At 36.3% G+C, this 13,350-nt stretch overlaps 1 protein-coding gene across 9 annotated transcripts in view; it reads left to right on the top strand.

Annotated features, from left to right (window-relative positions):
* Positions 1-13,350, top strand: part of MKLN1 (muskelin 1) — a 399,844-nt gene that overhangs the window by 319,260 nt on the left and 67,234 nt on the right. For all 9 annotated transcript variants that reach the window (XM_063667815.1, XM_063667819.1, XM_054495363.2 and 6 more), the window contains one exon: positions 5,243-5,355. In XM_063667815.1, coding sequence (XP_063523885.1) covers positions 5,243-5,355 — 113 coding nt within the window. The remainder of the gene's footprint in view (positions 1-5,242; positions 5,356-13,350) is intronic.

Consider the following 13,350-nt stretch of genomic DNA (forward strand, 5'->3'; position numbering starts at 1 on the left):
AAAGGAATTCTGAAATGCAGACTACATTAAGAATACAAAGTATATTGTCATAGGCATAACATTCAGCCTTTTAGTAAGGAAAGTAACTCTATTTTGAATTCACCCAAAAGATTTAGATAGTGTTGTAATCATAGCTTTATGTAAGAATACAGTTCTATTTAAAAAGGGAGGCAGTGAATCCAGTTGATAATCTGCTGGCTCATGATACTTCAAGGGGATGGCTTAAGAAGGGAAAGGTAGAGAGCATATAAAATATTTTTCCCCTCTTCAAAAAATTCAAAAATATTTCTGTCTTCAAAAATTGTCATGTTAATTTAAGTCTTACTAAACTTCACTTTTAGAAGGATTCAAACTCTTCATCTAAATATTATAGAGTTTTGTTTCTATCTTAAAGATGAATTTGTTTCTTAAAACCTTTTTTTAAAAAAATTTTTTCTCTCGGTGTCTAAACTAAGAATTAAGGTAACTTCTTTCACCAGCCTGTTAACCTTTCCTCTGCCTCTTCTTTTTGATACATGAATTTTGTCTAAGTTTTGGGCCCAGGCTATGTCAATGTGTAGTATACACATCCTATACAGTGTCAGAGTGGAAAAACTGATTTAATTACAAAAGTAGTGTGCCATCTTGTGGAGGATTATGCAATCAGCACAGTCTGATTTATCCTAAAAATCAAAGTAGAAGACAGATATTGCACTTGGGCACTAAAAATAAAAAGCCTGTTCCAGTGTGCAAAAAGACACTGAGATGTCTCTATATACCTTACATTTCTACATTATTTTTAGTGCATATAAGATGTGTAGATTGGTACTACTGGTAGTCGGTAGCTCCAGGGTTTGTTTTATACTGGTACCAAATTGGTACATGTACTATACCAAAGAATATGGTTGAATTTTAGTTTTTGTGGCCTAAGTAATGAAAAATAGATTGATTGGTGATTGATTGACTCAGTGTTTTAGAACGAAATTTGTTTGCCGTTTCGAACATAGGCTATTACTGGCCACTTTACCTCCAATCTCTGTCATTCTCAACTCCTTCAGTCAGTCCTGTATGCTGCAAGTTCAGATGTTACCTTGCTACCCCTCTGCCTAAGATCTTCTGTGGCTTCTCCACTGTCTGTGTGGAGTCAAGTTCAAAGTCTTTATCCTGTTATTTAATCCCTTCCATGATCTGGACACACCTGCCTTTTAACCTCCTCTCCACCTCCTACCTGTGTGTTCTTTTAAATCAAACAGTGTATTTATTCATCACACAGTTTAACCATTTAACATGCATTATTTAATTTAATTTAATTCTCACAGCAGCTTTATGGGATAGATACTGTATCACATCTTAGAGATTAAGAAACCAATAGTTAAGGAACTGTGTGGTGGTCACATAGCTGTGGTGATAGAGCCAGGATCGTAGCCAAGATCTGCCTGACTAGAGTACATGTTCGTTAAAACACTTTTGATGTGTTTTTCTGTCTCTATACTTTTGCTATTCTTTTTACTCTGTTTGAAAAGCCCTCTTTTTTTTTGTTCTGTATCCTGCCTTCCTGCTGGTGCATAGGTCAAATACCACTGTCACCATGAAATCTCTTCTGAGTCCCCTCAGCCAGATATACTGTCTTCCCTCTTTTGAACCCTCATGGTGCTTTTTACCTTGTTTACCTTTCTTATGACATTTAGTCTGCCCTGCGTTATGTTGATCTATTTGCCTTTTGATATTCTTGACTAGACTGTAAGTTCCTTGAGGATAGGGACTGGGGACTATGTCTTCTTTCTTTTGAATTCTCTAAAGTGCTTTGCGAATTCTCAGTACTCAAAAAGTGTTGAATAAACATTCCTCAAAGTGCTGGGAGAAATGGGATAGCCTATATCCCATTCAGAAAAAATATAGAGAAGGGGTGAAGGGGTTGCTCCTTGAAGAAGATCGTACTACCCCAGATGTACATGAATTATTATAGAACCTATATGCATGAGAATGGGCTTCCGTAAGCCAATCTACTACCCTACTGCAAATATTAATGCTTTCTTTTTTCTCTTTTCTACTTCCTTCTCTCTACAGTTCTCTCCAATTATATCCATAATTTTTAAAAGTCTTTGATATCCTTTGTGCATTAAATAATACCTTTTCTGGTGTCTGTTTCTGGATAATAGTTCTTCTTTGCATGACTTAAATAATTAGATGAATTAATTAAAATTTTTGTTACGCATTTTCATTCAGGTATGTCAGAAGGCTCAGTTTCCATCCAATTCATTTAATTTTACTATTAAACTTCAGCTGGGACCACAAAGCTTTCATGGATAGGAATGACATCTTGGCTTAATTCCATTAGGATGCTTACTGCGTGCCAGATTTTATTTTGCTCAGCTATCAATGAGGCTGTTGTGGAAATGTGGGTTTTCTTTTCTGTGAGAATTTATGCGTACAAAGAGACCTGCTTTTCAGAAAGAACATTGAGAACCCAGAGCCCAAAAGGAAGGGTTATTAAAGTTAATGAACCAGGGTAACCTTATCCAGAGGGTGCCCAGAAACACTATAAAACAAAAAGTCAATTGCTATTGCTATTTTAGTTACATACCCCCTCTCCAGGCTTCAGAATTTAACAGGGTTAATTTCCTTTATAGTGAGGACTTGGCAAATAATTTTTAAGCCAGATGAAAATTCTTTAATTTTTTTTTTTTCTGTAAAATTATGTGTCTGAGTATTACTGTGTGCCATTTTGGAAACAGAATGTTACTTAACCGATGATAATGGATTGTTTTATAGTTCCAAGATAGGACAGTTTTTTTGTAGTTTAAAATAATTGGCATTATTTCACACTTATACAGTGCCAAAAGAGTTTTACGTACTGAATTAGACATGTAGTCAGTTATAATATCATTTTTATTGTACTTAGTAAATACAGAGTACTTTTCATTTTTATGTATATTTTAAAGGTAGAAATGATGTTTGTACTTGACAGCCTTCGGAATGTTTTCATGTAACTTTTTTTTTTTAGATGGAGTCTCTCTGTGTTGCCCAGGCTGGAGTGCAGTGGTGCGATCTCAGCTCACTGCAGCCTCCACCTCCTGGGTTCAAGCGATTCTCCTGCCTCAGCCTCTTGAGTAGCTGGGATTACAGACGTGTGCCACCATGCCAGGCTAATTTTTGTATTTTTGATAGAGACGGGATTTCACCATGTTGACCAGGCTGGTCTCAAACTCTCGACCTCAGATGAGCCACCCTGCCTGGCCTCATATAACTTATATCTGAAGGACTTCACAACACTGAGAGTTTTGCAGATGAAAAAAACTAAAACCTAGGGGGTTTAAATGACCTGTACTGATCACCCAGTTAGTACTAGAACTCAGTCCTGCTCCAGTGGCCTGTTCTTATCCAGAAAGCAGTGAAGCATTTTTTTTATTTCCCATGGTATTTGGGGGATAGAAGAGACAAATCACTTGAAAAATTTACTTAGAGTTTGAAATTATATGCAAATATGACAGAAATCTTGTAGAAGATAGCCTAACTCTGTGAATGGCAAAAGGTTTTCTTAAACAGTCTTCTAGTATTTCCAAGTACACTTTGAATTGTAACCGTGCATGGTGGGATGTAACTTAGATGACAGCTTCCGTATGTACAGGCCTAAAGCGTGTTAGTTAGAGAGTACATGACTTTACAGTTTTCATATAGTGTTTTATTTAACATTAAAAGATAGTAATTGGTGGGCTTATACAACTGGTAGACTTAAAACAGTTACAAAGGGGGAAATATTTGAAGAAAGGAAACAACTATTTTTTTTATTTTTTATTTTTTGAGACAGAGTCTCACACTGTCACCCCAGGCTGGAGTGCAGTGGTGTGATCTCAGCTCCCTGCAACCTCCGCCTCCCAGGTTCAAGTGATTCTCCTGCCTCAGCCTCCTGAATAGGTGGGATTACAGGTGCCCATCACCACACCTGGCTGATTTTTTTGTATTTTTAGTAGAGACGGGGTTTCACTATGTTGGCCAGACTGGTCTCAAACACCTGACCTCGTGATCCACCCGCCTCAGCCCCTCAAAGTGCTGGGATTACAGGCATGAGCCACCGTGCCAAATTGGAAACGCACTATTATTGCATGAAGAAGGGGCTGAATGGGGTGGCTCATGCCTATAATTGTGGTACTTTGGGAGGCTGAGGTGGGAGGATTGCTTGAGGCCAGGAGTTCAATACCATCCTGGACAACATAGTGAGCCCCTGTCTGTACCCCCCCACCCCCCCAAAAAAAGTTAGCTGGGCATGGTGGCATATTATTGTAGTCCTAGCTACTCGAGAGGCTGGGGTGGGGGGATTGCTTGAACCCAGGAGGCTGCAGTGAGCCATGATTGCACCACTGCACTCCAGCATGGGCAACAGAGAGAGACCTTGTCTCAAAATAAATAAATAAATAATAAAAATAAAGAAGGATCTATGATACACAATGTTATATGTAAAGATTCATTATTCACTGAACAAGAAAATCAGTTTTGTCAGTGATAAAGTCTGTGAATATAATAGACATTTCAGAGTCAGAAGAAACCAAATTCTCAAGATACTTAGAATGACTTAAAGGATAATTTCTGATGACTTAAACGTACCACAATATATCTGGAAAAATTTCTCCCAGTTTTTATAGGAATATCAAAGCTATGGATCACTTTTTCTTAAGATATCTAATTTTAACTTAAAGCTAGTTTTAACCATTGTTTTTGATATAGCAATAGAGAGAAATTGCCTTTAATATGACTTTTTTCAAAAACAGCTAAATGTTCTTATGCTGTACTTTTACACTATATATTCCTCTGGGGTTTTTATTTTTTAGAATCTGAATTTAAAAAATTCCATAGTGGATAAAAAGTGGCTGCATTATTAAAAAGCTGGTAAATGTAAAGTTTTCAAGGCCAAACACAGAAACTCCAAACCAGCTGCACGTTAAATTTTTCTGGGCTACTTTACAAATACAGACCCGTTTTTACCCATTGAAAACCTGTGGAATCAGAATCTTGGGACATGCCTCCTAGTTATCTGTATTTTTATAAATCTCTCAAAATAGTGGTTCTGCAGCATCCTTTTCATATATTCATGCCTAGGAAATACTAGTCTAGTATATATTTGAGAAAGTTACCAGGTTAAAATTTTTATTTTAAAATTTATTTAGATGTATCTTCTTAAGTGGCCTTAGAAACAGCTGGCTAGGTTTGGGTGCTTACGCTTATTTTGTCCTTTATTTTTTTACACATATTTTTCTGATTTTCATAGAGACTGTTTATTTGTTTGGTGGCTGGGATGGAACACAAGATCTTGCTGACTTCTGGGCGTACAGTGTGAAGGAGAACCAGTGGACATGTATCTCTAGAGACACTGAAAAAGAGGCAAGTTCTCAGACTTTTCATACATCTATATTACAGAAGGGGCGTAGATGTGCACTTGTTTTTCGGCATGATTGTATTCTTCACTAATGTCTATCAGCAGTAGTAGCAATAGAATTTGTGGTAAACAAGTTTTTTTAAGTACTCTTGAATTTCAGCTTCTATAACTGGCTCTTCAGCTACTGATATACAACCAAATCTGTTTTATAGAGACAGAGAGAGAGAAATGGGGATTTTTATATCATTTTGTTTTTAAACTGCTTTAGCCTAGAAATGTAACTGTGTAACTGTCTTTTTTGCTTATGTCTCCACTACCTCTATTCTTATTTTTAATGTTCATCTTATTTTTATTTCTTCTGGAATATTGTGTTTTTGACACTCGCTATCTCACTATTTTGGCTCCTGTTATTTTACTATATGTCAGTTTTCATAAATTTTATATATATATGTATATATATATATATATTTTTTTTTTTTTTTTTTTTGAGGTGGAGTCTTGCTCTGTCGCCCAGGCTGGAGTGCAGTGGCACCATCTCGACTCACTGCAAGCTCCGCCTCCCAGGTTCACGCCATTCTCCTGCCTCAGCCTCCCGAGTAGCTGGGACTACAGGCGTCTGCCACCACGCCCAGCGAATTTTTTTTTGTATTTTAGTAGAGACGGGGTTTCACCGTGTTATCCAGGATGGTCTCGATCTCCTGACCTCGTGATCCGCCCGCCTCGGCCTCCCAAAGTACTGGGATTACAGGCATGAGCCACCGCGCCTGGCTGATACATATTATTTTTAATTAAAATTGTATATATGTATGCATGTGCATATCTGTGTATGCACATATACATAAAGCATTTCCATAGTGAATAAGATGGCTTAGGTTTATGGCTTTGAATTAAATGCATGATTATATCCTGGAATAAAGCAAATATTAATTCATTTATTATTTTTTTCAAATCTTTATAGAACATTTTAATTGCACTCTCCATTTAAAGTGTTTCAGGATATAAAGTGAAAAATGAACTATAACAAAACAGTAGGAGCCTTAAATGAAAAGGAGATTAAAAGGCCTAATTCATAACCCACTGATTTTGATCTAGGAAGGCCATTTCCAAAGATCTAGTGCTGTGTCTTTAATCCTGGGGAACTAGGTTCTTGCTTACTCTGAAACTATGTTAATAAAAACTCTCCAGAGATTAATCACTGGACAGTTTTTATTTTTTCAAATAAATGTTGAAATTCTGATTTACTTTTCTTACCCCGGGAAAGTATGTGTAAGTGGCCTTCCTTTTTCAGTATTGAAGTACTGTTTTCTGAAATGATTATTTCTGTCTTCAACAACGAAAGACAAATCTTAAATAAAAAAAAAAAAACTAACTTTTTTCTACTAAAGTATTGTAAATCTAAAGTGATGACATCTGTAATTATTCTTGTATTAAGCCTAGGTTTCATCCTAAAATCCTCCCTCTTCTTCAGTGAATGTGTCTAATTAGTGCCTAAGATCCAACAGTTCTCCAAGTGCCTGGCGTGATCCAACAGGTCATCCAATACCACATTTCAAATGTCTTTTCCTCTCCATTCCTTTTAGCAGTTTTTTCAACTTTATGGTTTCTTACGCTTTTTATGTCTCCATTGTTGACCTATTCTGTGTTCACCAACACAGTCTTTAAAAAGCATATTTGGGCTCAGTGTGGTGGCTTACACCTATAATCACAGTACTTTGGGAGGCCAAGGCAGGAGGACTGCTTGAGGACTGGAGGTGGAGACTGCAGTGAACCATTACAGTGTCATTGCCTCCAGCCTCGGTGACAGAGCAAGACCCTGTCTCAAAACAAAAACAAGGCCAGGCACAGTGGCTCATGCCTGTAATTCCAGCACTTTGGGAGAGCGAGGCTGGCGGATCACCTGAGCTTAGTAGTTCAAGACCAGCCTGACCAACATGGTGGAACCCCATATGTACTAAAAATAGAAACTAGCTGGGCATGGTAGCAGGTGCCTGTAATCCCAGCTACCTGGGAGGCTGAGGCAGGAGAATCCCTTGAACCCAGGAGGCGGAGCTTGCAGTGAGCCGAGATGGCGCCACTGCGCTCCAGCCTGGTCGACAGACTGAGACTCTGTCTCAAAAAAAAAAAAAACAAAACAAAAAAAACCAAAAACAAGTCCCCCAAATACCATATTTGACCCTGTGACACCTCTGCTTAAACCCTGTGGTTAGCTTCAGCCTTTGTTTCAGTTATCGTTTACACTGTTTATTACATTACAAGCACTCACAAAACTTCAGTGGCATATAGTAATATAGGCATATAGTAATAAGCATTTATTTGCTCATGAGTCTACAGGTTGGCTCGGTCATTCTTTTGGTTTTGGCCGGGCTCATTCATTTGTCTAGGAGTCAGCTATCTGTCAGCTGGTCTAGTGTGGTTTCAGCTGGGACTGCCTGGCTCTGTTTTATATAGGCTAGCCAGAGCTTGTTCTCATGGCAGGTGCTGGGCTGCAAAGGGGATGAGGTAGACATGAGCAATCCATCAATTTTTTTCTTGCCCTGATAGCAAAAAGCAATCATGTAACCAAGTCCAGAGTCAGTTGGTGCAGGATACTATTAAAGGGCATAGATACAGGAAACAATAATAAAACAATTTATTTATCTCACTTCCTTTTGCTTAGAGTAAAAACTCGAAATTTCTCATCAAGATTTGCTACTCAATTACTTTTCCAGCCTCATCTCCCATGTGCCAGTTATAGATGCTGGAATTATTCAACTTTCTCACCTGTGTCCTTTGGCAATGTTGTTTTCCTTGTTTGGAATTAACAGAGGGAGGATCTCCCCCTAACTTTACCTAATAAATACCCACTTATTCTTTAAAACTCAGTTCAGACTTCACTTTCTCTGTAAAGCCTTTCTTGACCTCGCCAAGCAGAATTAAAAGCTTCCATGTGCTCACTTAACCCCTTTTAATACTTGAATGGCTTACTATAATGATTGATTTATATTCATGTTTCCCTATCTGAATTCCTTAAAGGCATGAATCACATTCTTTAAAATGTATGTATTTTAAGGATGTGCACATTCTTACTCTTTAGTGAGTAAGTGGGTGAGGTAAGTTAAATGAGAAATTAATACTAGAGAAAAGGGAACGATAAATACAAAATCCGGAGAGGGTAGGGGGTTTAAAGGTAATATTAAATGTTATTCTTCTAAAGCTTGGTACGGGTAGATAACTTCATTCCATTATTTTTTTGTACCATATACATACGTTGTAAGTAATATTTATAATGCAATAAGTAATTATTTTAAAACTCATGCTGGAAAAATATAGAGATTATTTTGATGAGAACACTTTCTGTTAATTCAAAGTCAGTAGAGATGAGTAAAGTGGTGATTCAGTACTGGAGCTCAGATTTATTCTAGTTAATTAATAGACTTATAAAAACCTCCGCCTCCCGGGTTCAAGCGATTCTTCTGCCTCAGCCTCCCGAGTAGCTGGGATTACAGGTGCCTGCCACCACGCCTGGCTAATTTTTGTATTTTTAGTAGAGACAGGGTTTCATCATGTTGGCCAGGATGGTCTCGATCTCTTGACCTCGTAATCCACCAGCCTCGGCCTCCGAAAGTGCTGGGATTACAGGCGTGAGCCACCGCGCCTGGCCCTCAAGTGGCATTTTTGTATAGTTTTCTAAATCTCTTTAATGTTTGGCTCAATAAAAGACATCTGGGTTCATATGCTTCTTTATTCAGTTGCTGTATTAGAAAGTCATGTAGCCTCTGGAAATGTTCACATATACTCATAAGAGAATAAGAGTGAAAAGACAAATTTTTTTGTTAGTATTGTAAAAATAACTTTGACCTTATAGACTCCCTAGGAGACCCCAGACCACACTGAGAACTGCTGCTTTAATCTAATCCACAGTTCCCATTCAGATATAGACAATTATCCCAATAATGCCCCAGTAATGTTCTTTATAGGCATCCCTTGTCACTCTGCAACCCCAGCCCAGAATTTAGACCATGATCATGTATTGCTTTTTGGTGTCATGCTTCCTTAGTCATCTTTAGTCTAGAATAGTTCCCTAAACTTTCTTTGTCTTTCTTGACTTTGATGATTTTTAAAGAGTACAGGGCAGTTATTTTTTAGAATATCCTTCAACTGGGTTTGTATGTTTTCTTAGGATTGGATTTAGATGATATATTTTTAGCAAGAATAACCCATAGATCACATTAGCATCTCCTCAATATATCATATCAGGAGACACATTACGTCAGTTTGTCTGATATTAGCTTCAATCACTTGGCTAAGGAGATGCCCACCAGATTTGTCTAATTTATAATTAGTAAGTAATTTATATGGAGACATTTCAAGATTATGAAAATATGCCATTACTCATCAAACTCTCAGCCTTTTATCATCCATTAATGAAACTTAAAGCTTTTCCCAAAATGGTTAAACCATTTTATACTTTGCCTGCAATGTATGAGATTTCTGGTTACTCCCTATCTTCTTGGCCCATTGATTTGCTTTGGCACCTTGGCCAGAAATCAATTGATCATGTAAGTATATATCTCTTTTTGTACTCTATTCTGTTCTATTATATTTTGGTCTCTTGTTAACCAGTATGACACTCCCTCGATTACTGTAGCTTTATAGTAATTCATGAAGTCAGGTAATATATAAATTTTAGAATTTATATATTTCTATATATAAATTTCTAGAACTGTTGGGATTATGATGGGAATATGATAAATCTATATATTAATTTGGAGCAAATTGGTAGGTTTTATTTTGTCGTTTGAATTTTTTTTTTTTTTCTTTGAGACGGAGTTTTGCTCTTGTTGCTTAGGCCGGAGTGCAATGATGCGATCTCAGCTCACTGCAGCCCCCTTCTCCCAGGTTCAAGTGATTCTCCTACCTCAGCCTCCCGAGTAGCTGAGATTACAGGCACCCACCCAGCTAATTTTTGTATTTTTAGTAGAGATGAGGTTTCACCATGTTGGCCAGGCTGGTCTCGAAATCCTTACCTCAGGTGATCCACCCACTTCAGCTTCTCAAAGTGCTGGGATTACAGGCATGAGCCACTGCGCCTGGCTGCAAATTGATGTTTTAATGATATTGAATCTTTCTACACCATGAACATGGTTTATTCTCCATTTATTTTAGTCTTCATTATCTCTCAGCACTCTTAAGAGTTTTCAGTTTAAGAGGTCTATGATATTTTCGTTAACTTGATATCAGTGTATTTTGCTTTTTGTGCTATTATAATGGAATTTAAAATTTTTTTACTGTCCATTTGTTGGCTGGTAATATAGAGAAATACAGTTGATTTGTTAATATTGCCTTCGTATCATGTCACTTTAAGTCTACTTATTTCTAATAGCGTCTTTTTTATTTCTTAGAGTATTTTAAAGAAGCAGTCATTTTTCTTCTTTCTGTTCTCTTTTCCTTCATTATTTTATTTTATTTTATTTTTCGTTTGTTTGTTTGAGACACAGTCTCACTCTGTTGCCCATGCTGGAGTGCAGTGACATGGTCATGGCTTGCTGCAGCCTCAACCTTCTGGGCTCAAGCAATCCTTCTACCTCAGTCTCCCCAGTAGCTGGGACCACAGGCGCGTGCCTCCATGCCCAGCTAATTTTTTAATTATGTGTAGAGATAGGGTCTCTGTATGTTGAACATGCAGAGGAGTCTTGAACTCCTTAACTCAACGAATCCTCCCGCCTTGGCCTCCCAAAGTGATGGGGTTACAGGCATGAGCCACCAGGCCCAGCCTTTATTTTATTTTTTAATTCCTTCCTTATTGCACTGACTTGAACTTCCAGAGTAATGTTAAATATAAGTGGTGAGAAAAGACATCCCTGTCTTGTTTCATATCTAAGCAGGAGAGTGTTCAGTATGTCGTCATTAAGAAAAATTAAATTTTACATTTTCTTACATGTTATCGGATTGAAAGTCTTTCTATTCCTATTTTGCTATGAGTTTTGATCATGAATAGGTGATGAATTTTACCAAATGCTCTTTTTACATATGTATTGATATAATTGTGTTTTTTCTTCTTTATTCTGTTAATATGACAGATTATCCTGATTGATTTTCAGATGTAAAATCAACTTTACATTCCTGGGATAAATACCTTTTTGTTGTAAAATATTATTTTCATATATTGCTACTGCTGTTTGGTAATATTTTGTTAAAGATTAGTTTTGTCTATGTTCATAAGGGGTCCTAGCCATCTGTAAATGATTTCTCCACCTCTTCCCCATTTCTTCTTCCTTCTTCCCCTTCTCTTCCTTCTCCTTTGTAATATTGTTATTTGGTTTCAGTGTTATGTTGGCCTCATAAAATAAGCCAGGAATGGAAGAGAATGTGGATAAACAGTAGAGTTTTTCTTTTTCCCTCGATTTTCTGAAAAATTTTGTCTAAAACAGATACCATTTTTTCCTTAAGTGCTTGATATAATTTACCAGTGCAGATATGTGGGCAATTATGAATTCAGTTTTTCAGTATGTGTAATTCCTTCAGATTTTCCTCTTTCATCTCATGTCATCTTGGTAAGTTAGGTTTTTTTAATAAATTATGTCTGTTTTATCTACATTGTCAGATTTTACCTATGTTTTTGATAGTATTCTCTCTCTTTTCATTTCTAGGAAGTCTGTAGTGTTAATCTTGCTTTCATTTCTGGTACTGGCAATTTGTATTTTCCCTCCCTTTGTAAAAAATTAGTCTGCCAGTGGTTTATAATTCTATCAGTCTTTCAAAGAACCAACTTTGTTAATTTTCCCTATTTTTTTCATGTTTTCTATTCTATTGATTTATCTTTATTTCTTTTTTCTTGGCATGTAATTTGGTCATCGTTTTAATATTATTTGTGCTAATTTAGTTGAAGCAAGAAGTTCTATTATTCTCTTATTAAAATTTCAAGTTTTACACTCTACGCATTATGGCATAGATTTATTATGTGTTACTCCGTCTTTGTTTTTGAGATTATTTATGGAGGCAATCCTTTCTTAAATAAAATTTTCACCTTATTTGCTAAAGATATTCTTTGACAAAAATATTTTAAAATAAGTTTGAAAATAATTAGTATGAATATTAAAGTGTACATTCACATCAACTTCATTGTCAAAATACTGTTCTTTCTGCCTAATATTCCTTCATTTCACTTAATTAATACTGCTAAATTACTCTTCTTAGAATACTGCCTTTTTATGTTATATCTTACTTTAGAAACCACCAATAGTTCTTTATTGCCTACAAAATCATAAATTGTCTCCTCTGTCAGTCATTCATCAGGCTTTCTATGTCCACTTTATACATCAATTCTGTTATTTCTGCAGCAAGAACTCTTCATCTCAGTCATAACTGCATAGACTGTATTAACAAGTATATTTTTGCCTTTGTTTTTCTTCTAGAAAAAATAATCTGAAATTGTGAAAGAGCCCAGTCTTTGGCTCTGGTACACAAGGGCATAGATTTGCTATCTTACTTCCTAGTTTTGTGACGGTGGACTCTGTGAAATGGTGATAATATTTCCATACGGGGTTGTTATAAAGATTAAATGGAACACACACATACACAGTAATAGTGTAAACAGAACTTGGGAATTGTTTAACAAACATTAGTTTCCTTTCCTTTCCCCTTTTCAGCTAATTAAACCCTGTGCAATTGAAGTTCTTTTTCCCCGATGAACCCTTTTGACTATACTACAATATTTTTTATGTTTTATTGGGTCCTGTGATACAAGTGATACCAGCTAATTAATTTATTGATAATATACTGTTCTTAATATTATTCCTTATTTATTTACTGTAGCTGTGCTATTTATTCAATCAGGAAAATTAATTTTACAATGTAAAGGATGGATAAAGAAGTGATAGACTTGGATTCTTATTAGTTTCTGTCACTAGCTTATTAAAGTTATCATCCTGGTCTTATATTTCCTTGCTAGACTTGTATTTTCTCTTCTTTAAAAGGAGAAAACTAGAGATTTAATTTTTTTAAATTTTTTTTTATTATTA

This window comes from Pongo pygmaeus, chromosome 6 (assembly GCF_028885625.2).
Source record: "Pongo pygmaeus isolate AG05252 chromosome 6, NHGRI_mPonPyg2-v2.0_pri, whole genome shotgun sequence".
Lineage (NCBI taxonomy): Eukaryota > Metazoa > Chordata > Mammalia > Primates > Hominidae > Pongo > Pongo pygmaeus.